At 43.8% G+C, this 26119-nt stretch overlaps 1 protein-coding gene across 1 annotated transcript in view; it reads left to right on the forward strand.

The window, feature by feature from the left end:
• The first annotated feature begins 966 nt into the window (after nucleotides 1–966).
• TBC1D15 (TBC1 domain family member 15) overlaps nucleotides 967–26119 on the forward strand; it is a 70349-nt gene continuing 45196 nt past the window's right edge. The window contains exons 1-6 of the mRNA XM_015417026.1: nucleotides 967–990; nucleotides 5651–5746; nucleotides 5945–6019; nucleotides 8919–9057; nucleotides 20736–20946; nucleotides 25895–25988. Coding sequence (XP_015272512.1) covers nucleotides 967–990; nucleotides 5651–5746; nucleotides 5945–6019; nucleotides 8919–9057; nucleotides 20736–20946; nucleotides 25895–25988 — 639 coding nt within the window. The remainder of the gene's footprint in view (nucleotides 991–5650; nucleotides 5747–5944; nucleotides 6020–8918; nucleotides 9058–20735; nucleotides 20947–25894; nucleotides 25989–26119) is intronic.

The following is a 26119-nucleotide window of genomic DNA, read 5'->3' on the forward strand; positions in this document are numbered from 1 at the left end:
GTAGTTAAAGTGTAGTATCTGGGAAAATAAGGTTTTGAATCCCCACTCTGCCAGGGAAGCATGGAGGGTAACCTCGGGCCACTCACACACTTGCAACCTAAGCTACCTGACAGGGTTGTTTTATTGAAAAAATGGAGGCGAGAACAATGATGTTTTGGGTTTGGAGTTTCCACTGAGGAGAAAGGTCGGCTATAAACAATGAATTGAATACTGAACTTCTATGGAAGGAAAGGCGAAGGTAGTTAGGCTAAGCGAACTGTGAACCTACCGCCTGCAGTGGAATATTCTACCATCTCGTTTTGTTGCTGTCAGACTGAGGTGTAAGTTGGTTGGATAAACGTCAGCATAAGTGTGTGACACCAGCGTCTCGGAACGACGAAAGTCCAGGACCAACAGATGGAGCCCTATGGATTGACATATAATGGCCCCGCCCTTTAAATATCGAAGTTCCATTTCCTGCAGCCAAACAGACAGAAATCCTGGCGTTTCATAGCACCAATATCCTTGACACTTCCGGTCTAAAGCTGGAATGATGTTTCTCCTTTACCGCTACAAAGCTTGCACCTTGTTGTTTGTCTTTGTCCTAATAAAAAATATTATATGGGGGGGTGTTATTTGGATTGTGGGGGTTTACTATCGGACTAACGGCTATAAGCAACTTCTCCTATTTCAGCCTCCCATATTTCACCATAGAGATGCTGCGGAACAGAAGGACACTGGCGATCCATGGCGGCGTTCAATTTTTAACGGAAGTTCATAGCGCTTCCTAGGCGCCACTCTTTTCCTTTTATGGTGCTACCGCGCAGAATCCCTCTCTCCTGCCTTCTCGTCCACGCCTCTTTTTTTTTTTTTAAAGGACGCATGCGTTGACCGCCTAGGCCCTGCTGGTGGGGGTGGGGTGGAGTTGTTGTGAAGCAGCGGGAGCACGTGAAGAGAGCAACGTCATCATAAACACTAGTAGCCAACATGGCGGGTCCTGCGAGCGGAAAGGTAACCGGAGGGAGAAATAGAGTTTTGGGTTCGCGGCTGGGGAAGGAAAGAGAGCTGGGTGCCCTGAGGTCTCTCCCCGTCGCTGTCTCTGGGCACTTTGTGGGTGGGGGCGCTGGAGTTGCCACATGACTCAGGCTTCCTGACTGAGGCCAAAAGGTCTTGGGCCCCTCAGGCGTGTCAATGGGTCGGCGCCGCTGCCCTGACTTAGGGTGCAATGGGTTGCTGCTTCACCTGGCGGAATAAGAGGTAGGAGGCCCCCTCCCGGTGCCGGTACCTGACACGCGGTACTGTCTACAGAGCTTTGGGTAAAACGAGGAAAGACTTTGCATGGATTACCGGGACGCTGGTTAAAGGGCTGTGAGGGTTGGGTGTCTTTTCTCATGAGAGATCATGAGGGTGCGCAAACAAGTATTGTGGCAAAGTTTGTAAGGTGTTCCCAGTTGGCATCTTATGTGTCCACCCATAATAAACCCATTTAGGGAGAGGGCAAAAGTGTACGTTCAAGAAGCCATGTGATATAAAAGGTACGGTCTGTGTCACTTATAAGGAGCTTTGGTTGCATGTGCTTTAAACACAGTGATAATTTAGCTCAGTGGTCTTTTAGGGTTTACAAAGTATACAGATCCCCCTTCCCCCAAAGTAACAAATCAAGACATACTGGTAAAGGGTGTTTTTATTTTGTTTAATTGGAGATTAATAAAGTCAATCTATTCTTTGTTACAAATGAAATACAGCAAATGGACTTGGGAGCTAAGAATTTCAATGGATGCTCTTGTCAAATAGATGAGAGGGATTTCTGATGGACTTGCCAGTGCCAGAATACAGTACAGGATATCAGGATTTTACAGGGAGATTTCCATTTCATTGGGTAGATACCTTCACATAGTTGTTGCACCAAGAATATATATTTGCTGGACCTGTTTGTCAGAATGGTGGGTTGAATGTTGAGATAATAAGCACAAATTCTTATCTCAGTCACGATAGGTGTCGAATTTGCTCAGTGGCTGTGAAATATACAGATTGTGGAAATTAAGGTCTTTCATCTTAATATGTTTTATTATTAGGGTTAATAAGATACAAAACTGAAGCACACTGAAAAGCACCAGTCTTTTTGTAGCTTGTGATTTCAGACATATGTTATTCTACTTGGCTGTTGATTTGCTGAATGCAATTGTATGCAGAGTTTGGTGTGCTTAAGCCAATTGTTTTTAGTCATGCCCAAAGATGTGCTATATGTTAACCAGAATTCTTTAGGGAGTGGGCAGTGCATAGCTGGAACTCATGTCTGCTTAACTTCCAGGTAGGCTTAAAGATCTTGGCCTGATTTTCTAACATTAAAGACAAAAAACTCCGCTTGGGCCAGTTAGTATTGAATTGTAGATCAGGTATACTAATTGTAGAAATCTTTTAAAGCATGTGTAGTCTAAATACAGTAGTTGCAGCACAGTAACTACATGTAAGGTGTGCAGGTTATACTCAGAAATCATTAACAAAATGCAGTGTGTTTGTGATAACGAGCCTGAAATCAGACTTGTGTGTTTCCTCTCCCCTCACTCTTCCCCTTGTATGTTAAGCAGAGATTGGAGACTTATTTGAGCACTTTAGCAAATTTGTGTTTGTTTCTTGGCCACAAAATCAGGAAGCCTTTCTAGTGTAGAATCCCAAGCTGTGAGCAAGAACTAAGACACGGTTTGTTAAACTGCCCCAAGTTGAATGCAACAACACATTGTGGTTTGTTTGAATGCTTCAATTTCAGTTATAGATGTAATGAGTGGAGGAGAGTTAGGACTTTTCAGGCTTGTTTGTATCACAGGCAAAATTCTGGTTAGTTCTTGTTGCCTGAATACAGTCATTGCAGATAGAGAGGCTCATCCATGTCCCAGAGTGAAAGTGGCTTAGTATTTTCAGGACACACATTGTGATTAGGGGAAAAAGAAGCTCTGAAGTTTGTTGTTGCCAGAAAAGGGCACAATTAATACCTCTGTATGTTACTGCAGGCAATTTAGCATGTTTGTTGTTGTTCAGTTGCACAGTCGAGTTCAACTCTTCACGACCCCATGGACCACATCACGCTAGGCCCTTCTGTCCCATGGAGTCTGCTCAACTCAAATTTAGCATGAGAGTGTTGTGATAGAAATTATTATTTTCATCAAGGTGGCATGTATTTTTTTAAAGCAGGTAAATCATGGGATATATTTGTCTTTGCTGCTGCGAGATTAAATTTGTTTTTGGTTATATTTTATTTTGAGTTCTGTTGCCCAGGGTACAGGCACACCTTTTTTCTAGTATAGAGAGATCTCATGAGGCATACATGTTTCTACTCTCAATTATCTTCGAGTCTGTCTTGGAAATCTTGCATATGTTGGCTGATCAGTGGATCACCCTAGGGGCTGAAATTGGAAAGCAATCTGCTCTCATTTTTTTAAATCAGTGTTAACCAAATAGCAGTAGTTTTAGTTTAAATTTCCAACAGAGGAGTTAATTAGCTGGCATAATTAGCCACATGATTTCATCCCAGTGGGACATGTAGAACAGAGCTAAGAGTGAATTTAATAAGAGTACACATTAATTGGTTAGAATAAATGGATGCCCTCACAATGTAGGGAAGTAAGCATTGGGACCCTGCAAGGATCTATATTGGAACTGGTGCTATTGCTGATTAATGTTACAGAGTTAGGATTGAGATGCCCAAGTAAGTAGATGATACTAAATTATTCCACATGATAAACTCCAAGTGATTGCAAAGCAATAAATGGATAGACAGAAACTTCTCCCATAGTATAATAGTCTTGGAGCCAGCCAAACATTTTCACAGCGGGTGACTTTCTTACCTTCCTTCTCTCTGTGCAGCCTAAAATGCTGTTCCTAGGGGACAGAACACCCCTCCCCCTCGCAAGAACAGCACGAAGAGGGACCATTTAGACTGTAGTGGGTGGGGAGAGATGAGAAAGTCGCAATCTATAGGTAGAAGTCTTTCCACCTGCCAAAATGTTTGTCTAGAATCCAAAGAGTAGCCTTGATGTCACCCAATGAAATTGGTTAGCAATAGTTTCATAAGGTAAAGGTAAAGGTTCCCTTGCTCGAAAGTCAGTCGAATCTGACTCCAGGGTTGCGGTGCTCATATCCGTTTCAAAGCCGAAGAGCCAGTGCTGTCCAAAGACGTTTCCGTGTTCATGTGGCCGGTATGACTAAACACCAAGGTGCACGGAACGCTGTTACCTTCCCAATGAAGTGGTACCTATTTATCTACTTGCAATTTCTTGCTTTCGAACTGCTAGGTCGGCAGGAGCTGGAACTAGAGACGGGAGCTCACTCCGTCATGCGGCACCCAGGTCTCGAACTGCTGAACTACTGACCTTCCACAGCCTGTAGTTCAGCGTCTTAACCACTTGAGCCACCGCAGCTCCTTTCATAGTGCAGTCCTAAACAAAGCACTGTTGAAGTCAGTGGATTTATGAGGGTGTAATTCTGTTTAGGATTGCACTGTTAACTAGGTAAAATAAAGTTAACCAGCCAAAATAAAGTACTTTTGTTCAACACATATAATTCATGTAATCTGCTGCCACAAGATGTGGCAATGGCCAGTAGTTTAAATGGATTTAACAGAGATGAACTAACTTACAAATAGCTATTAGCTATGATGATTACTGGATGGAACCTTCGTACTGTGAGACAGCAGGATAACTTTCTAATCTTTAGCCCAGGGGTTGCCAACTTTTTCTTTAATAAGAGTGACTGGTGCATAATAAAACGTATCCCAACCTACCAGCCCCTGCATGTTACTAAGTTTTGTTCTGTCCTTAACAAAAAATCCTGGATAAGTAAGCTAAGCAGAAACGAAGCTAACAGCTAAGTAGCACAGAAAAAACCCTATGGTTTATGCAGACTGTTTGGTTTCAGTTGTGTTGTTAAATTTCCTTATGGATAATCTTGTAATGTGAAGATCGGTTCTTTTGACATGTTTGAATATGCTGTTATGTTGTAATAATCTTCTTAATAAAAAAAAAATCTCTACAGGGAAAAAAAAGAAAAAACCCTATGAAACTTTTAAAAATGCACAAGCTCCTTTGCCATAGCTGGCAAGTGCCAGTAGCAACTTGCTGGAGTGCCTTAGCTTAATGATATACTCATATGGCAGTACTATTCGTGCCATACTATTTACTTAGTAGCACTTTTAATAGCTCTGATGTTTTGAATTTATTGCATGTGATGGAATTTTGTCCTTTTGGTCTCTATATTAGGGGGGGATTCTTGTGCACACTCAGCAGTCATTAAGTTCTCCCCCCCCCACACACACACCTTTCTCCTTTCCCCCAGTCTTGGTATTTTGTTAAATTATGGTTGTGGCTTCATTGTCAGGAGTGAATTCAGGAGTGAATTCATTGACGTCCAGTTCTTATTGAGTGTCTGCTCTTGATTGAAGAATACAGCATCCTCTGCAAAATTGTAACCACATTTATATTTTGAAGCCCTTCAGCATATCAAGAGGCACCATTGAGTCTGTGATCACTTAAAGTGAAACCCTTCATCCTATTGGATAGGTCTGGATTAGATTACCAAATGAAGCCCTATCCCCAGAACTAATTCAGGACATCGTATTGCAAAAAAAAAGTTTTTATGCAACAAAACTTTTAAATCCATTTTTCTTTCCTTTTTTCAGGTTGTATATGAGCAAGAAGGGGTTTTCATTCACTCATCAAGTGGAAACAATGATCAGGACAGCTTACTCTCTGGAATACTGCGAGTCATAGAAAAGGTGTTCAAATCAAATTTCCAGTGTTTGTTATGCACCTAGCACAGTCTGAGATCTTGTTATCTTGGGGAAAGGCAAAGGGTGTACTGGCAAATGCCCTTCACATGTGTGTAAAGTGAATGGGGATCTATTTTTGTAAATGGAAAAATGTATAACAACTGTACATATTATGCATGAATAACTTTGAAATTTATGTTATAGGAAACTGAAGTGATAGTAGATTGGAGACCTGTGGATGAATCATTAGACTCTTCTAATATACTGTATGCTAGAAAGGTATGTTAATTACTTCAACAGCCTTTTTTCAAAGGTTCGGAAATCTGCTTTAAATAGTAAAAAAATATATCTCACTGTGATTGTTAGAAAATCATTTCTGCTATTGCATGGTAAATTAGCATACACACCTTACTGTCCAGTTTGACTGTGGGAGTTCAGGACCCACAGGTCTTTGATCTCCTGGTTCTTCTTTTGTTTTGTGCTGCTAATTCCCCGGAATACTGGTGCAGACAATTCATTGAGTCATGGTTGAGATCCATTTGTGGCAAGTGGAAATATTGGCATAGTAAAATGGAGACAAGAGGGTTAATCAGCCTAGAAGACCTTAGTAAGGGTTGTCATGAGGTCGATGTTAGCCTTCTAAGTTCAGTTGCGCTCCAGAATAAATATGATTTTTATTATGATTTATTGAAACTGAATCTAACAAAGATGGAGGTTCTGTGGCTAGGAGGAGGGGCTTCAGGGCTTGGGTTCATCTTACCGGCCCTTGATGGGGCACCATTGGCACTGGTGCAGTCTGTCAAGAGCCTGGATGCCTCCCTTAATGGAGGCCCAGGTCACACATACAGCCAGGCTGGCATTTTTCCATCTACGCCAAGCCCGGCAGCTGGCCCCTTTCCTGTCACGCTCTGACCTAGCCACAGTAATCCATGCAACGGTCGCCTCCAGGCTAGACTGCTGTAACTTTTGCTCTACGCAGACCTACCCTTGAGACGGACCCGGAAGTTCCAACTGATCCAGAATGCGGCTGCATGCATCTTAACAGGAACATTGAGGACTGTGCATATTTGACCTGTGCTGAACCAGCTGCACTGGCTTCCAGTGGAGCACCAGGTCAAGTTCAAGGTTCTGGTTCTGACCTTTAAGGCCTTGAGTGGTCTGGGACTGACATATCTGCAGGACTGCCTCCTCCGTTACACCCCCAGGAGAGCATTACGGTCTTCACAGAATAATGTGCTGGTGGTTCCTTGCTCTAGAGATATCTGGCTGTCCTCAAGCAGGGCCAGGGCCTTTTCGGTGGAACTCTCTGCCAAATAACATTGGGGCCCTGTGGGATTTTATGTAATTCTACAGGGCTGGTAAGGCAGAGATGTCCCACCAGGTGTTTGGTTGAAGACAGTGACAGTTGACATCATGGTTGGCACCCTACCTGAATCCTTATTCCCTGTGGAACTTACTCCCTCCCTGTGTGTCCGAAGCACTCAGTGACCAGATATGGGAGGGAACTGCAATTTTTTTTGCCACTTGCTTTTAATTATTGTATAATGTGCTGGATATGATTTTATATTTTTATGGTTTTAAAATTTTGTACATCACCTAGAGCCCCACAATTGTGGGGATTAGGCGATTAATAAATGTAATAAATAATGGAATATAGGTTGATGGAATATAGGTTGTATTCTGTAAAGTGATTTTTGTACACTTTCTAGAAATAAAACTTCTCTGTAGTTCTCTGTTGCAGATAATAATCAACTGAAGTTCTCATCCAACTCATAATGTCTCAATCCAGATAGCACTCTGCAAGAAAAAGCTCAAATTTCTTGACTGAACTAGGCATGCTGCCATTTTGTTCCCAAGATTAGGAGGGTTAAAAATTGTTTATATGACATTGAACACACATGAACACATTAAACTGCCTTATACTGAATCAGGCTCTTGGTCCATCAAAGTCAGTACTGTCCACTCAGACTGGCAGCTCTCCAGGGTCTCAGACAGGAGGGCTTTCACATCACCTACTGCCAGATCTTTTAACTGGAGATAGTGGGGATTGCACCTGGGACCTTCTGCATGCCAAGCAGATGCTCTGCCACTGAGCCACAGCCCCTCTTAAGAGTGCAAGTTTACAAGAGTGTTTTTAGGAATGCAGGTTTACAGTTTTTGTATTATACACTATGAATTCATAGAAGCAATAATGATCTTTCTATAGTTCACTGCATTTCTTGTTTGCCTCTCTTATAGGTACTCAAGGCAGATTACAGAGTTATAAAAGTCAATGAAAAAAGTATACTACATACAATGTATGATGCAGTAAAATAGAATTGCACAAAATAAAAAACAATGAAATGAATTATACCATGTTATGTAAACTGGATTTCACAATTAGAGAACAGTGATCCAATGAATTGGATTTCCAATTAGAGAAATGCAGAAATATGAACAGTATTAAATGCCAGAAACAATTTAGTTATAAATAAAGGAGAAAAGTTGAGAGCCAGTTTGGTGTAGTGGTTAAATGTGCGGACTCTAATCTGGGAGAACCGGGTTTGATTCCCCATGCCTCCACTTGCAGCTGCTGGATGACCTTGGGCAAGCCATAGTTCTGTCAGAGCTGTTCTTGGAAGAGTTCTTTTAGCCCCACCTGCCTCACAGGGTGTCTGCTGTGGGGAGGGGAAGGGAAAGGAAATTGTAAGCCACTGAGTGAAGGGCGGGGTATAAATCCAATTTCTAAATGCTTCAAAAGCAGTTAAATTACAACTCAGTTACCTAAACAGATAGTGTCTTCCTATAGAATACACTATATATCTGTTTCCTTTTGAAAATGCCCTCTTGAATAGTTAGTACTCAGGCTCTGAGTCTGGGTGGTACTCTGGGATATAAAAAAAGTGTAAATTGAGGTTTGGAGATGAGCAGTGGCCTGGACAAATGAAGAGAGGTGTGAGTCCCATACCCCTAGCAACAATAATTTGCAAACCAGCTTATTTTTACCCCTAAAAGACTGCTGTTTCTTTTGAGTTACTGTACTCTGAAACTTCCTGGCTCATCTGGACATAGGTTATTCTGCTTTAACTTCAACCAGCTTTTCACAAATGCTTGTATGCTTGTTTAAATAGGAAATGATCTCATGGAAAGTAAAAATGGTTTTATAAATAGTTGCAAGAAATATGTTTTTGTTCTGTAGGATTCCAGTTCAGTTGTAGAGTGGGCGCATACTCCTAAAGAGAAGACTCCACGGGGCCCGGAACATATGAACAGTTATGAGGCAGAATGGGATATGGTCAGCACAGTCTCTTTTAAGAAGAAACCACATTCAAATGGAGGTACATGATCGTTGCATTACACTACTTTAGCAGCACATGGTCAGCTTGGCTCTATGAAAGATAATCAGATGTTGTGCATGGGGATCTCTCCTCCTCCCACCATTGAGGCTGTTGCCGGGCAGGGGTGAGGCTTTTATTTGAGGCTCTGAGATTGTGCTAGTTTTCCAAGAGTAACACAGAACTGGGTACCTGCTGCTGGACTTGGAGAGTACTTTTTAGTTTGAACTCCTGATCTTCATCCTGCATTACTCATCAACAGTGATGATGCTAACAGTCTGTCTGTGGGGAGGGGGGGCTACAAGGTGTTCCAAATTGGGGCAAAGGTTTACACTTATTTGTTTACCTTATTTATAGCCTGCCTTTTTCACTGAGACTGGAGGATTACAGAATACAGAAAGAGAAAGAAAAACGTAACCATACAGTAAAGGGCAGTGATGGCGAACCTTTTTAGAGACCGAGTGCCCAAACTGCGACCCAAAACCCACTTATTTATCGCAAAGTGCCAACACGGCAATTTAGCCTGAATACTGAGGTTTTACTTTAGAAAAAACCACTCATACATTAACTTAAGATGATCCAAACAAAGTAAGGAAAGCAATCCCAAATGCTTTATTTGGCAGAGAATTCAACACTTTAACGATGGTTTGGCGATGGCACGCTGGGGCGATGGCACGCCTGCCCACAGAGAGGGCTCTGAGTGCCACCTCTGGCACCCGTGCCATAGGTTCGCCACCAGTGGTATAGGGCATCAGATGGACAATACAATAGGACTTGGAATACAAAGTTAAATGATAATGTGAACAGCGAACTGCCCAAGCTGGCAAAGTACAAGCAGTACAGAATGTGGGATTACAAAGCTAAAAGGCAGTGCTGTACCCGCTCCCATATGAAGGTGCTCTTCTGGACCATTCTGTCCCACTACAGATCTAATTCCATTATGAGAATGCTCTCCCAAACACTTCTGCTTTGCACATTTTGTGGAATGATAGTACTGTGGGGAGCCCTCTTGAACTCCTCAGGCAGCCTCTGCAGAGAGTGCATGTGAATAGGCTGTTGTTGATCTTACCCATTTGGACGGAGGAACCTTCAGATGGTTTTAATCAGATGATTTAAGCTGCCATTGGGAGAGCATTGTAGAGAGGTGATCCTGCAGATATGCGGGTCTCAGACCATGACAGCTTTGTAGGTGATAACTAGTGCTTTAAATTGAGCCTGGTAATTGATTGTCAATGGAGTGCCTGAAAGATGGGTGTGACATACATACTCTGCCTGGCACCTGCTGGTAATCGGGCCACCATATTCTTTACCAACTCTAGTTTCCAAGTTGACTTCAAGGAAAGACCTATGCAGACTGCATTACAGTAATCTATTTTTGAGGTAACCATGGCATGGTTCCACATGGCCAGATCAGCTGAGTGAGGCAACTGCAGGCAAGCTGCTCCAGAAAATATTCTGTAAACAATAGGATGTTGAGCTGTCTTTGGCATTGCAAAGTTTCTTTGTTTATAGTAGAATTGTTGTCCGTACCTCCAAAGCAACCTGTTGCTTCCTTGTCTAGTATTAGGCTTTTCTTGTGGTTACTATTGAAGTAGGTGCAGAGGGTTATGGTTTGCCAGGTTTCAGAAAACCGTTCTTCCTCTTGGTGTAATTTAGACTGCTTTAAAAAAGTAATATATAAATTGAATGTGTGTGTGTGAGTAAACAGAATGTTTCATTAATTATTTTAGGATGGTGTATCTATTTGGCCACCAGGGGGCGAGTTCATGTATTACTATGTGATCTTTTAGAGCAGTTTGGGAATGGTTATAGGTGGATCAGATAATTATTTCTTCTGTGTATTCACAACAGTTACCACTTAGAGCTTGTATGCTGTGAGGGGGCTCAGTTATGCAGAATGTCACTCTATCATGAGTTTACAGGTAAAGAAAATTTTTGCTAGTTATATTTTATCACTGCAGAAGAGAACTTTTTATATGTGACTTTTGCATACCAATTTTTGTTATTTATTTATTTAGTTATTTATTGGGATTTTTACCCTGTCCTCCCCGCAAAGCGGGCTCAGGGCGGCTTACAAGGGGCAAAGCCCATATAAAACAGGATAAAAGCAATAAAAACATTAGTAACAATTAGTCACAACAACAATAATACTCAATTGAAAGCAGGATGGTCCCCGAAAATAGACAATGATGGTAAAACCAATGTGCTGCAGCCTGCATTTGGGCTATTTGATTAATAACATTTATCATTTTTGAACTGAAAATCCTATGAAAGAAACTGGCATTTAGAGACAGAATTTTTTAAAAATATAAAATAGGAAGGGCCGTGGTTCAGTATTAGAGCTTCTTCTTGGTAGGCAGAAGGTCCCAAGTTCAGTCCCCAGCATCTCCAGTTAAAGGATCAGGTAGTGGGTGATGTGAAATGCCTCCACCTGAGACCTTGGGGCCTTGAGTAGAGAGGACTGACTTTGATGGACCAAGGCTCTGATTGGTTGTAAGGCAGGTTCATCTACACTGTAAAAGAATTTCAAACTTGGCATTTTTATATTGAGTGGTTAAGTGATGTACTTCTTTAGGCCCTGGAAATGAGTCAGCAACCTAAATCAATAATAGAAAGGTTAACATGTATTGGTGACCTTTCCTTTGCCTTGTTCCTATTACAGAAACATTGCAATGGTAAAATGCTATGGATTGGATTTTTCCAGCTTTTCTGCTGTTATAAGAGGACAGTGGAGAATCTTGCCTGATTTCACTCTTTACTGGAGCGTTCTCCTGTGTGGCCATGATGCATGCCATAGCCTTTTTCAGGGTCATAATGATCCCCATCTTCCTCTTGTGCCAGCGGAAAAGCTCATAGCATCCAACTTGGTTGACTGTTGGTACAGAATCTGCTTGTAGAAGAGGAATATTACTGGCAAAATAGAAGTCTTTGTTCTTTTCCTCCTGCCTGTTTTAATATAGAATGGGAGGGTGTCAGGAAACCAGGGCTCTGTGTCCACACTTAATTGGATTGATAGCAAATGACCCTTTTTACTCCCCCTCAACCAATGTGATTGTTTGGGATTGCATTTTTCATTGATAGAGTTTCTAGTAATAAATTCCTTGCAAGGTCTTTGTGTTCTTCAAGCTGTGCCTTCATGTGTGGTAACGGGTAGGTGGTTTAGGGGAGGAAGTTAGAACTGAATTCTTCGGACTAAGGCATATAAAAATTGGGACAATCCTAAGCAAATCTGAATTCTCTATCTTTTTTTAAGTCTGTGTATATAGTTTGCTGTTCACTTGGAGAAGTAGTCCCTGGACTGACACATCTACTGCACGTGGCTCATGATCTCTCTAAAAGAAAGTGCCCATATATAAGCATGCAGTCACTGTTGAGGCAGCAGCAGGCTTGGCTGTTCTTCCTTGTCCTGTTGTCAGCGTGGTAACAATCTTACTGTTCACCACCTTGGGGACCCTAAGTTGGGTGGAAAGGTGGCTTAGAATTGTTTTAAATAAAATAACAGTAATCCTTACAGCAACTTTAGAAATTGCAAGTAGATAAATAGGTACCGCTTCGGTGGGAAGGTAACAGTCTTGGCGTCTAGTCATGCCAGCCATATGACCACAGAAATGTCTTCAGACAGCACTGGCTCTTCAGCTTGGAAACAGAGATGAGCACCACCCCTAGAGTCGGATTCGACCGGCTTTTGAGCAAGGGAAACCTTGACCTTATATCCTTTCAATGGTGTGCTTTTGTACATTTACAAGCTAGACAGCTGTCCCAGGAATTGATTGGCCAAAGAATTCAAACTTGATGGTGTTGAACAAACAGAAAAGGAACATAAAAGTCCAATATGTTCTGCTTTAATAGGCAGTGACTCCAAGGTCTCACCTTTTAACCTGAGAGGTTGAACCTTTGGCCGTCATGCAAATCAGGTTGAAGGATGCCCCTTTCTCCAGTAGATAGATAGTAAAATTTATTGTGTAGCCACTAGCCATTACAATGTAAAACAATGTACAAATTAGACAATTTACACCACTGGAATTTGAATTAGGTTTAAATTATAACAACCTCTAAAAATCTGCACATTCAGTATTTAAATTAATTAAAATTAATTAAAATCTCTGAGCAGGAGCAGGAGAGAGAGCTGTGAGAGAGGTGAGTGGGTTTCTTTTACTTGCTTTCAGCTGAGAGAATTCAGCTAAGGATATTTTGTGGGAAAACTGTGTTTAGCAGGGTGTGGAAGCACTTAGAGTTCTTGCAGAGTCCTGGCTGATTGAGTGTGGGAGAGGAACGGGCATTGTTTGACTGGGATTGCCTGTAATTGAGCACGAGCCTCTGGCACGTTGTTTTGCCTGTGATTGAGTGCCTGGGTGAATTTGAATTTGAATAGCTGCTGCCTGACCTCTGCTGGGGGAGGCCTCTATTTAAGGAAGCACCTTGCCAGAGGCACGAGCTAAAGGGCTCTTTGCCTGTGGCTCTTAGACTAGGGGCTCTGTAAGAAGCCCAAAAAGAGCCAGAAAGACAAGGCCCTAGGCTCTTTGTCTTTCCCGTAAAATAATTTGACTTGATAACAAAAACCACATAAATACCAAGGGTTTAAAAGGGGGATTATATTTATTTATTTTAAAAGAATTATGAAGCCAGAATGCCAGCAGGGGGTTGGGGGCTATCCAGTGTTTTGCACGGAGTGTCACATGTATGACTATCTGCCCACTGGGCAGAAGTCTTGGGTGTGTCCTCGGTGCAAGGAGCTCCTGGTTCTCAGGGAACGTGTGTGCTCCCTTGAGGCCAAGGTGGCTGACCTGGAGAAGCAGAGACAGTCAGCTAGGCGCACAGAAAAGACTCTCGGGGACTTGTTAGCTTCGTCCCACTCTGGATCTGGCAGCCCCGCTGCTGTCAGGGAGCATGAGGGTCTAGGGGAAACAGGGCACCATGCTGAGGATAAGGGGAATGTGCCCTCAGAAGGGACCTCTTCCCCAGCTGGTGAGCGGCTCTCCTTTTGCACCAAGGAACCATCCCTGAGCAGGGTGGGAGGGGGGCTCTTGGTAGTGGGTGATTCGATCCTTAGGCAGGTAGACAGCTGGGTGGCGAACCCGCGTACTGACCGTATGGTGACTTGCCTGCCTGGTGCGAAGGTAGCGGACATTACGCGTGTTTTAGATAGGCTGGTAGATAGTGCTGGGGAGGAGCCAGTGGTCGTGGTGCATGTCGGCACCAACGATGTGGGGAAATGCAGTCGTGAGGTCCTGGAGGAGAAATTTAGGCTGCTGGGCAGGAAACTTAGGTCCAGGACCTCCAAGGTAGCCTTCTCAGAAGTGTTACCTGTTCCACGCGCAGGGCCGGAGAGACAGGCAGAGATCAGGAGTCTCAATGCGTGGATGAGACGATGGTGTAGGGGGGAAGGGTTCAGGTTTGTTAGGCACTGGGATACTTTTTGGAACAAGAGGGAGCTGTACAGGCGAGACGGTCTCCACTTGTCCCGAGAAGGAACCAGGCTGCTGGCACTTAAAATCAAAAAGGTGGCAGAGCAGCTTTTAAACTGAATATTGGGGGAAAGCCGACAGGAGATGAAAAGTCTCTGGTTCGGGTTGGCTCATCTGAGAGAGGTGAGGGGGTACCGGTTGCTTTTCTACAGGGAGGTGGATTGAAATTGTCCACAGAGGCCATGGCTGGTGACATGGACTGCCGGACAACGACTCGAGATAGCAAGAGGAAGGATGCAGGCTTAACTTGTAAGGGAAATTACAGCTGTTTCTATACAAATGCTAGAAGTGTCCGAGGTAAAATCGGGGAGTTGGAGTGCTTGGTGTCGGAGGGAAAAATAGACATTGTGGGTATTTCTGAAACTTGGTGGGATGAGGAAAATCAGTGGGACACAGTGATTCCCGGTTATATATTATATCGGAAGGATAGGGGGGGAAGGGTTGGAGGTGGGGTAGCTCTGTATGTCAGAGAGGGTATAAAGTCTAGAAAGATTGAGAGGCTAAGTGAATTGGATTCGCTTCTGGAAGTTCTATGGGTTGAAATAGGGGGGCCAAAAGGAAACTTAACACTGGGAGTTTGTTATCGCCCACCAGATCAAAAGATAGAGGAGGATTATAAAATGATGAATGCCTTAAAGATAGCAACTAGACAAAAACACTGTGTAATAATAGGTGATTTTAACTACCCACACATTGATTGGGTCAATATGTGTTCTAGCCGGGAAAAAGAGATTGAGTTTCTAGACACTCTAAATGACTGTGCTATGGAGCAGATGGTCACGGAACCTACCAGGGGAGAGGCGATCCTTGATTTGGTCCTAAGTAACACTCAAGACCTGGTGAGAGATGTAAAAGTGATTGCACCGCTTGGAAACAGTGATCATAATGTTGTTGAGTTCATCATTTGTACAAATAGAGAATTGGCCAAAAAGACTCACACAACCATTTTTAACTTTAAAAGGGGTAATTTCTCTGATATGAGGGGACACGTGGGGAGGAAACTGAAAGGAAAAGTAGAAAGGGTCAAAACAATTGGGGAAGCTTGGGATCTATTTAAAACTACGATCCTAGAAGCTCAAAAAATATATATTCCGCAGGTTAGGAAAGGCACAAACAGGTATAGGAAAAAGCCTGCATGGTTAACAAACAGAGTAATGGAGGCTGTAAAAAGTAAAAAGAATTCCTTTAAGCAGTGGAAAGCTAGTCACAGTGAGGCTGATAAAACGGAACACAGGCTATGGCAAATAAAATGCAAGTCTGAGGTCAGGCAGGCAAAAAGGGAATATGAGGAGCATATAGCAAAAAACGTAAAAACCAACAATAAAACTTTCTTCAAATACATTAGAAACAGGAAACCAGCCAGGGAGGCAGTGGGGCCCTTGGACGACCAAGGGGTAAAAGGAGTATTGAAGGATGATAGGGAAATGGCTGAGAAGCTAAATGCATTTTTTGCCTCCGTCTTCACTGTGGAAGATGAGAAGTGCTTGCCCACTCCAGAACCACTGATTTCAGGAGGGGTGTTGAAAGACCTGAGTCAGATTGAGGTGACGAGAGAGGAGGTCCTAAAACTGATAGACAACTTAAAAACTGAAAAATCACCAGGCCCAGATGGCATACATCCGAGAGTTCTGAAAGAACTCAAATGTGAACTTGTAGATCTCCTGACAAAGATATGTAATCTTTCCTTAAAATCTGCCTCCATTCCTGAGGATTGGAAGGTAGCTAATGTCACTCCCATCTTTAAAAAGGGTTCCAGAGGAGATCCGGGAAATTACAGGCCAGTCAGTCTGACGTCGATACCGGGTAAATTGGTGGAAACCATTATTAAGGAAAGAATTAGTAGGCACATAGATGAACAAAACCTATTGAGGCAGACTCAGCACGGTTTCTGTAAGGGAAGATCTTGTCTCACTAACCTGTTAGTGTTCTTTGAGGGGGTGAACAAACATGTGGACAAGGGGGATCCAATAGATATTATTTACCTTGACTTCCAGAAAGCTTTTGATAAAGTTCCTCATCAAAGGCTCCTAAGTAAGCTCAAAAATCATGGGATAGAAGGACAAGTCCTTTTATGGATCAAAAACTGGCTAGTTCATAGAAAACAGAGAGTGAGTGTAGGTGGGCAATTTTCTCAGTGGAGGGTGGTAAGCAGTGGGGTACCGCAGGGATCAGTACTTGGTCCACTGCTTTTTAACTTGTTCATTAATGATTTGGAGATGGGAGTAAGCAGTGAAGTGGCTAAATTTGCGGATGATACAAAGTTGTTCAGGGTGGTGAAAACCAGTGAGGATTGTGAGGCACTCCAAGGGGATCTGTCAAGGATGGGCGAGTGGGCGTCAACATGGCAAATGGGGTTCAATGTGGCCAAGTGCAAGGTGATGCACATTGGAGCCAAAAATCCTAAATATAAATACACATTGATGGGGTCTGAACTGGCAGAGACTGAGCAAGAGAGAGATCTTGGAGTTGTAGTGGATAACTCACTGAAAATGTCGAGACAGTGTGTGACTGCAATAAAGAAGGCCAATGCTATGCTGGGGATTATTAGGAAGGGTATTGAAAACAGATCAGCCAATATAATAATGCCCCTATATAAATCAATGGTGAGACCTCATTTGGAATACTGTGTGCAGTTCTGGGCACCACACCTTAAAAAGGATATTATAGCTTTGGAAAAAGTGCAGAAAAGGGCAACTCGAATGATAAAAGGGTTGGAACACTTTCCCTATGAGGAAAGGTTAAAGCGCTTAGGGCTCTTTAGCTTGGAGAAAAGACGACTGAGGGGTGACATGATCGAGGTTTATAAGATTATGCATGGGAAAGAGCAGGTAAAGAAAGAGGTACTTTTCTCCCTTTCTCACAATACAAGAACTCGTGGGCACTCCATGAAACTGCAGAGCGGTCGGGTTAGAACGGATAAAAGGAAGTACTTCTTCACCCAAAGAGTGATTAACACATGGAATTCACTGCCACAGGAAGTGGTGGGTGCTACAAGCATGGACGGCTTCAAAAGGGAATTAGATAAGCATATGGAGCAGAGGTCCATCAGTGGCTATTAGCCACAAGGTATAGCTAGGGGCTCTGGGGCAAGTGATGCTCTGTCTTCTGGTGCTTGGGGGGGGGGTCAACAGGGGGAGGGCTTCTAATGTCCTGGCCCCACTGCTGGACCTCCTGATGGCACTGGTATTTCTGGCCACTGTGTGACACAGAGTGTTGGACTGGATGGGCCTTTGGCCTGATCCAACATTGGCGTCTCTTATGTTCTTATCTCCAGAAACACATACACAGCCTCAAACATTGCCATTCTACATTGCCGTTTTACAGTTCAATTTAATTTTTCTATGTTCTTGGCCCTGATTTTACTAGCCGCTAAGTCGAAGAGTGCTACCCTATAGGAAACTGTAGGATCTGCGTCTGACAGCAGAAATGTTAATTTATCGATGTCAGAAAAATTCTGCAATTGATCTGTTATCGCAGTCAAGAATTTACATCTTGGTTCCCAGTACAATGGGCAGACCATGACATAATGAAAAAGATCCTCCACGGAAATTTTACAGATACAAATATGCTGTTCCTGCAGTATTTTTAAGTATCATCCCAAGAGTAATTCTGTTGGCATAGTCTGGAAACACAATGCTGTAAATGCTGATCTAAGCTTGTATACGGAAATATTTACCAGGTATGCAGCTCTTAAATGATCTTTCTTTATGTCTTTGTACCAGGGAGCAAATTTTGACTGAATGATTAAAGAATAATCTATTATTGCATCTACATTAAACACCCATTGCCTCAAATCACAGTTGTTCCCTAAAGATCGCAGTAAATTGTCTGGAATTGTATAACGGGAAATAATGTTATGAACAAAATCAGAGTGAATTTTATCTTTACTTAATGGCAAACAATAGCTAAGGTTACCAAGAAATTCAGTTTGTAACATTTGGTATTTCTTCCATGATAATACAACTAGACGAGCGTGAGCCCTAACTGAGGGGAGGCCAAGTTCTGCCCTTAATAGGGCTGCTGGTGTCCCTTTTGGAAGTACCAAGATATGCCTTAAAAAAAGGTTTTGGATTAACTCCAAGTTAGAAAGCATTTGTTCTTTCAACCCCCAAAATTCTATACCATATAGTATATGTGAGATTACTTTGCTGACAAAATGTTTAAGGGCTGGATCCAGGGCTCTTTTTGTAGAAAAAGCCCAGCAGGAACTCATTAGCATAATAGGCCACACCCAACAGCAGAAACTCATTAGCATGTTAGGCCACACCCCTGACAGCGCAGATCTGTCCTCACAGAGGAGGGAGAGCTTGTACCTGAATAAACCTTGATCTTAAAAGTGCCACTGGACTTTTTTGGATTGCTAGCTATGGGGGCGGGGAACGTGCAGATCTGCGCAGAAAGAGAGAGAAAGAAAGAAAGAAAGAAAGAAAGAAAGTGTCAGGGGCTTCAATCAGTCACACTCAACAACGTTCCTTCAGAAGTTTCAGTTTATTGAGAGTGAGTACTTAAGACACCATGAACCTCTGTGTCAGGAATGGAGGGATAGTGAAAGGAACCCCAGCTATACCCCCTTCATACAAGACCCCCTGATATGAAAAGGCCAGTGAACAAGCACCTGGGAACACGGGCAAATAGCAATGGTTACATTCCCAGCAGGAAGCTAGGAGCAGGCAGTACACAGCTTCAAGGACACTACTATGATAACAGCTCAAGACATAAAGAAGCAGGGAGGGGGAGTGAGAGACATGGACAGCAACCCACACATTCCATTACATGGCAGCTTTAGGTAACTGAAAGAGAGAAGGAATAGAGAGAAAGAAAGACAAGGAAATAAGGAGAGAAAGAAAAAGAAAGAAAGAGAAGGAAATAAGGAGGGAAGGAGAGAAGGAAAGGAGGGAAACATCCTCCTCACCTGCAACCCCTCAGAATAACCATAAGCATCTTTAGAAGCACAAGTCCCCGTGTCCCAGCTGGATCCTGCAACAGACAACATGCGAGGGGGAGACTGGAAGCCCACCCTCCCCAGCTAAAGTTCAGGCCTCGCTCCCAGAGCTCCCAATTCATCCGGAAGTAACACAAGCACATCACCCTCAGCGTGCTTGAGTCATCCCCAGTGATAATCCCATCCCATTTCTTTTAGATCACCTTTCTCCATTCTCGCTCATCAGAAAGAAAGCCAGATGGGGAAGGTGCGATCTAAGACCCTCAGATCTCATAATTTCAACATCCAAACTGAACCCTACTATTTCACCACAGTCTTTCCTGGAGTGGGATTCAGTATCCCCCCCCCCCGCCTTTATGCAAACACAAAACTTGTCAGGGAGGGAGCAAAGGATGAAACCCTTCCTTCCAAAGCCTGGCAGAGTTTTCTACTTTAAGTGCAAGGAGCCGGCGAGAAAGGGCGCCATGTGCTCGATATCCACACAGAGATTGGGCGTGTGAGGCCTTCCAGCTCCCTGCACTTAAAGGGGCTCCCTTTAAGAGCATGGAGCTGGCGGGAAAGGGCTGCGCTGCGGGGAGGGTGCCAGGGCCTTCCCACCATTGCCCACCTCCCCCGACAGTGCTGGCTAACTTACCTTTGCTGAGGAAGAACCAGCCCATTTGGCAGGAAGGCGCGGCATAGCAGTGGCTGGCGGCAACACTACATGCACATGCTTTGAGTGCTTGTTGCCACTGCCGCTTTTTCTACCGAGGGTGGGGCGGAGCAGGGCTTTTAGTGGGAGTGGGGCGGGCTTGGAAGCCAGCCGGAACACTGTTCTGGAGTGTTCCGGCCCAAAAGTAGCCCTGGCTGGATCTGTTAGTAGACCTCCCTTGTTATAATGGAATCTCAGTACCGCACCAATGATATTATTTGCTGAAGGTTTTAAGGAGGCAATATGGGCATTCCAGCTCAAGGTTTCACTGAATTTTAGACCAGTAGGAATTTGGGTTTGTGTCTTATTACTCATTCAGCTAATGGGGCTGCATTCCTCTAACGCTAGAATCTTTAGCAATGAGAGAAAGCTGCTTGCACTGAAGAAATACACCACCATTAGCTGAGTGGCAGGATATATAAACCATCACTGATTAAAGGGAGGTATCAGAAATTAAGAACTGGATTCAGAGCATTCTGGCACATATGGTAAACTGACTCTCAGAAGTACCATTGATGCTTTCCAGTACGTGTTGGTGTGGGCTCAAGTGGCTAAAAGATAATATTTTCTATTTTTCTTTCAGATGCTACTGTTCATACAAATGGAGAAAGCAAGTGGTCCTTTCTATTCAGCTTAACAGATTTAAAATCCATTAAGCGAAACAAAGAAGGCATGGGATGGTCCTATTTGGTGTTCTGTTTAAAGGATGATGTTGTTCTTCCAGCTCTTCACTTTCACCATGGAGACAGCAGCTTATTGATTCATTCCCTTAAAAAATATGTGGTGCTTTGTGAGTAAGTATTGAGGATTCCCAAAGTGAACATCACTAGAGTTTATTTGCATAGCTAGAATAACAATAGGATCTGGTGATGTCAGTAAAAATTAGGCTTAGCTAAAAGCTAGTTTCTTTAATAGTTATCTCTTGTCCTTCAACACTTGTATCAATAGGCTCAGTATTTGTTGCAGTTTTTAGAAATGGTTTAGTTGTCAGTATCAGTATTTCAAAGAACTTGTGGCACAAGCCCGTAGCTACGTTGCAGCATTTTGGGGCCCAGCCCCCTGACTTCCATCTAGCACAGGCCCACTGCCAGCACAACCGCCTCTTCCTGAAGCATGGCTTGCTTCCCCAAGCGGCTGGTCAGTTCCCCTCGTACAGCTCTGGCACGCTCTTTCCAGCCACGTGGCAAGGGCTCCCCCAAGAATTGAGAAACACCGTGTTTCAACTTGGAGGAGAGGGGTGGGGGAAATCTAGAGCCCTGCAGCAGCCCAGAAGGCCTTCTGCCACAAAAGTGTCAGGAGTCTTGTGGTTTTTTCCTTTTCCCTGTCACTGGCCCTTCCCGCTGTCGTCCCTTCCTGAGCACGCCACTGCAGGAAGCGGCGTGAGGCAGCCAGGCGGGTAGGCCAGGACTCAGGAGGCAAGGTGGGGCTAGCAGACTTCAACTGGCATCCCCCTGCCCTGCCCAGTGCAGCTCAGAAACGTTTGGTGGGGCTGGGGCAGTTGTGCGGTATGATTTGGACTGGAGCGCCTCTTCCTCCTCCTCTTCTGCTTCTTCCTGTGCCCAGCCGGAGCACCGGCAGAGGCCAGCTCCACGGCGCTCAGGTTCCAAGGTGCATCAGTGCTCACCCGCCCGTCCCCTCGCTCGCCCTGTTACTACCAGAGCCCCTCACCCTGCTGGAGCTTGGCGGCCGCGTTCCCTCCAGCCACCACATGGGAAGCCTCCATGGATGGGTGGCTACCTGCTCCAAGTGCTCCTGCCTGCTCAAACTGGTGAGCGTGGGTTTTTTTAAAATTTTATTTTTAATTTATTTTAGTGACGTCAGTGCCCCCCAACTTATTCAAAGGCCCTCCAGATTACAAAATCCTGGCTACGGGCCTGTTGTGGCATTTTGTTTTATTATTTAGTACTGCTTAATTGATCACTATTATGAAGGTCAAAGGAAAGGTTTCTCTGAAGAACACTTAAATATCTTGATTTGGCTATTCACATGTGTGTGATTTCTGGTTGAAAGCCACAGTCTGTACAATGGTGGATTATCTGTAAAGGTGGGAGAACAAATGCAGCAGTGCTGGAGCTGGAATCTCCTGTCCTAGTTAACTGTCTATGGCAAAGAACATAAGGAAGCTGTGGAACAGTTGCACTGGGTATTGTGTTCACCAGTGGCCTTACTAAGCTCAAGAGAATTTGATATGTCGTCCCACTTTCCAACACTAGTAGTTCAAGAGGACTGGTTCCTTCTGGAGATGTTAACAGCCAGACTTCTGAATACAGAAAAGTCTTTGACTATAAAACAGTATATGCAAATACAGAATGTATGGGTAGCTGCATTGAGATCCAGTGTGATATAGAGATGTAGCCGTTCCAGAAATTTTGAAGTTCAGGGTGGGGGACTTCTTTTGGAAAAAAGAAATATATGCAGTAATTGTTAAACTAAACTTATTTTACTGTTTGAACAATATAAAATGTACCGTATATACTCGAGTATAAGCCGACCCGAGTATAAGCCGAGACTCCTAATTTTACCACAAAAAACTGGGAAAAAGTATTGACTCGAGTATAAGCCTAGGGTGGGAAATGCGAAATCGGATCGGATGGAAACACTCCCTGGCCGTCGGCCTGACATGGTGGCCCCCTTCCCTCACCAACCCGGCAAGCTGGCAAGTCCTGTCTCCCCTGCAGACAGCCAAGCCCCCACAGATAGAGAGAGAAAGCGCCGTCCGTCGCCCCCTCCTAGGGCCACTCATCTGTGCCGGGCGGCAGCAGCACCTCCATCAGGGGACGCGTCTTTTCCTGGGTGCTGCTGCTGGGGCTTTGGCAGCGGCCGCCTTTCCCCACGCGGCGGCAGAGGAGAAGAGGGTGGGAGGAGGGATGCGTGCGTGCGCCGAAGCTCTCCGGGGCCAAGGAATTCTAACCGCCCCGCCCGGAACAGCCAGTCCCGATTCAAGAGGCGGGGAGAAGAAGGGCGGGCGGGGGCTTGGCGCAGAGGGAGCTCCTGCGAGTGGCATTGGAGCCCTCCCCTCCCCGCTCGCATCCTCTTTCCGCTCCGAAGAAGGGCAGGGGCTGGAAGAAGTTGAGCGCTAGGAGAGCAGAGCGGCTGCTTTCTGTCTGCAGAGCGGCGGCACCGCGCAAGAACACAGGGGCACCGTGACGAGGAGGAGGAGAAGGAAGAGGAGCCCACCCCCATGGCACCCTCTACCTCCTCGCCGCCTTCCTCTCCCCTCCCTCCCCTGCTTCCCTCCCTCGCTGGAGAGAGAGAGAGCGCGCGAGAGGGGTGGGCGGGAAGAGACCCTCCCCACCGCCTTTCTTTTCTTTCTGCCGCGGCGGCATTTTCTGGGGTCATTTTTTTTTCTCACTCGAGTATAAGCCGAGGGGGTGCTTTTTCAGCACAAAAAATGTGCTGAAAAAGTCGGCTTATACTCGAGTATATACGGTATCATTTATAACTTACATTTTATATTGGTTATCATTTATGAAATTTAAAAGTACACTGCCTTGGTTTTCAGTAAGCAGAATTTCCAGTCTTTGTTTTGTGCCCATCTTACTTTTTGCCATCTGAGCGGTAGAGAAAAAATAAATGCTGAAAAAGGAAACACAAGTTTTTATAGTAAAATGTGATGTTTGGATAGAAACAGTCTCATACAGTCACAGTATGTCTGGTAACTTTGAATATTGAATGAAATAACATTGAGCTCTTCAATAGCATGTTATACACATTCTGGAATATTTATTATGGATAAAATTAATTTCATTTAAACAAGCAATGTATCCCCGAAAATGTGTTGTATATATTTACAATATACATAGGAATTAGTGTATTTAATTCCCAACATGGCCATTTCTGTGGGTACTTAAATCCAGAGACTGAAGCCATGAACAGACAAGATAGATCTTTTGTGGTGGCCCTTGTGAGGGGGGAAAAGGCAGGATGTAAGTTTTGTAAAACAGATAAATAAAAACTGGAAAAATGCCTCGGGTTCACAAAAAAATCTGAAATCTAAAAAAAAATATATATTGATGAAATACCCCCCATGATAGAAGCAGCACCTGCAGCTTTCAGAAAGGAATGCCCTCAGTGGCCATTGTTATGCAAGCACACAATATTGCCTGCCTTCAAGCCTTGGTTTCTGTCAGCAAAACATGGGGAGGGGGCAGCCCTTTCCAGGGCTGTTTTGCCTTTGAGAGAGAATGCAGTGGGGCCAGACCCACCAGCAACTACTGAGAGACTTGCTACCACCTGTTTTGCATGACTCACCAAGGTCCAGCTGCTTGTATGACTCACCCCAAAAGCCAGTGAGGTGTAGTGGTTATAGTTTTATACTACAACCTGGGAGACCCAGGTTCACATCCCCATTCTGCCATGGAAGCTCACTGGGTGATTGTGATCAGTTACATGTTCTCAGTTTAACCTACCCCACAGGGTTGTTGTGAAGATAAAATGGAGAGGAGAATAATGTAATCTACTTTGGGTCCCCATTGTGGAGAAAGGCAAGGTATAAATTAAATAATAAATATAGCTGAAAATGGGGGGCAGGAAGCTTGGTTGGTAGGTGGGAAGGAAAAATGGAAGCAAGGAAAGGTAAAAACTTGGAGGTTGCCTGTAGAAAGAAAAGGGGATATAGTGTGGGGAGGGAGATGGGGAAAGTGAGGTGTCCCTCCAAGTCCTTGCAGGTTCCCCAGCACGCAACTGAGCCAGGTGGCTAGCATCATGCAATTCAGCCAGAGTTTTTTGGAGGAGAGGCTGCCATGGGGTTTCGGGAAAGAAACAAAAAATAGTGGGGAAGGGGGAAATGAGATGCCCCCTCAAGTTTTTGCAGGTACTCTGCTGATTATTTTCCAGTGCTGTAGAGTCTTACATAAAGCTCTTCATACAACTCGTGAAGCAAATTTTAAAAAGCAGCCTTTTTTAGTCACTGCCAAATTAGAACTTCAATGAGATGGAATAAAAATCTTTGAGGCTTTGTCTCTTTGAAAGACTGAGTTCAGTTCATTTGAATGTTACTGGAATAACATGTATTTCCACTGTTAGAAAATTAGAAATAATTGATTAGAGAGTGTGAATTTGTTGTGAATATTACCCAAAGCGAGTTTCACTTTAATTAAACCCGCTTTGGGTAATGTTCTCAAATCAATCATCCGTTACTATCTCAAGGGGGCTTTCATTTGAATGGTTTAGCTAAGCGTGACACAAGACACAGCCTGGGCTTCCTGGGTTGTATTAGCAAGCTTCACTTTTGGTTTATTAACAGCCATGTAGTCAGGGCTGATTATATGGCCTCTTCTGACTTGAAGATGCAATCTCTTGTTGAATTTCATATCCTCTGGCATGCACACAGCATCTTTTTATGTTGCTGTTGGAAAGTGATAGCATTTTATTAAAAGTCTTATCTAAGATTTTAATAACAGAAGAGGTGGTAGCTGTTCCAGGTAACTGTGATATAAAAGTAATAAAGTGATTTGTTGCAGAGGCTAGCAATAGGACATTCAACCAGCTAATTTCCTGAATAAGCCTGGAGGTGATGATCATATTCTTTTAAGCTTCCAAATATGGTGTCATAGCCATACCTAGGGTATACACATCCAGTCCTTTTAACAATATGTACAGTGCATTTAGTTCTTGTAGACACATAGATACACTTCAAAACATTCTAAAGTAATGGTTGCATTGTTGATGTGCTCAAAGGGGAGCCTTACCCTATAAGACAGCGTAGAACTATTGTAAAAAACTAATTTGTTTGATTTTCAGATCTCCACATGATAGAAGAATTCTTGTGAATTGTCAAAGTATTTCACAGTCCTTTGAAAATCTCCTTGATGAACCAACGTATGGTCTAATGCAGGTACATGTAATTACTGAGGTTTTTTTTATTCCTGTGGTAAGCTTTAGGACATAAAAATAACCATTTCTTAAATAAAACTGTCTTCTTGTTTGCATCGCTTTCTGACTTGGCTCCAAAGAGCCATGGATGGA

Source organism: Gekko japonicus, unplaced genomic scaffold (genome assembly GCF_001447785.1).
Source record: "Gekko japonicus isolate JY-2015 unplaced genomic scaffold, Gekko_japonicus_V1.1 scaffold548, whole genome shotgun sequence".
Lineage (NCBI taxonomy): Eukaryota > Metazoa > Chordata > Lepidosauria > Squamata > Gekkonidae > Gekko > Gekko japonicus.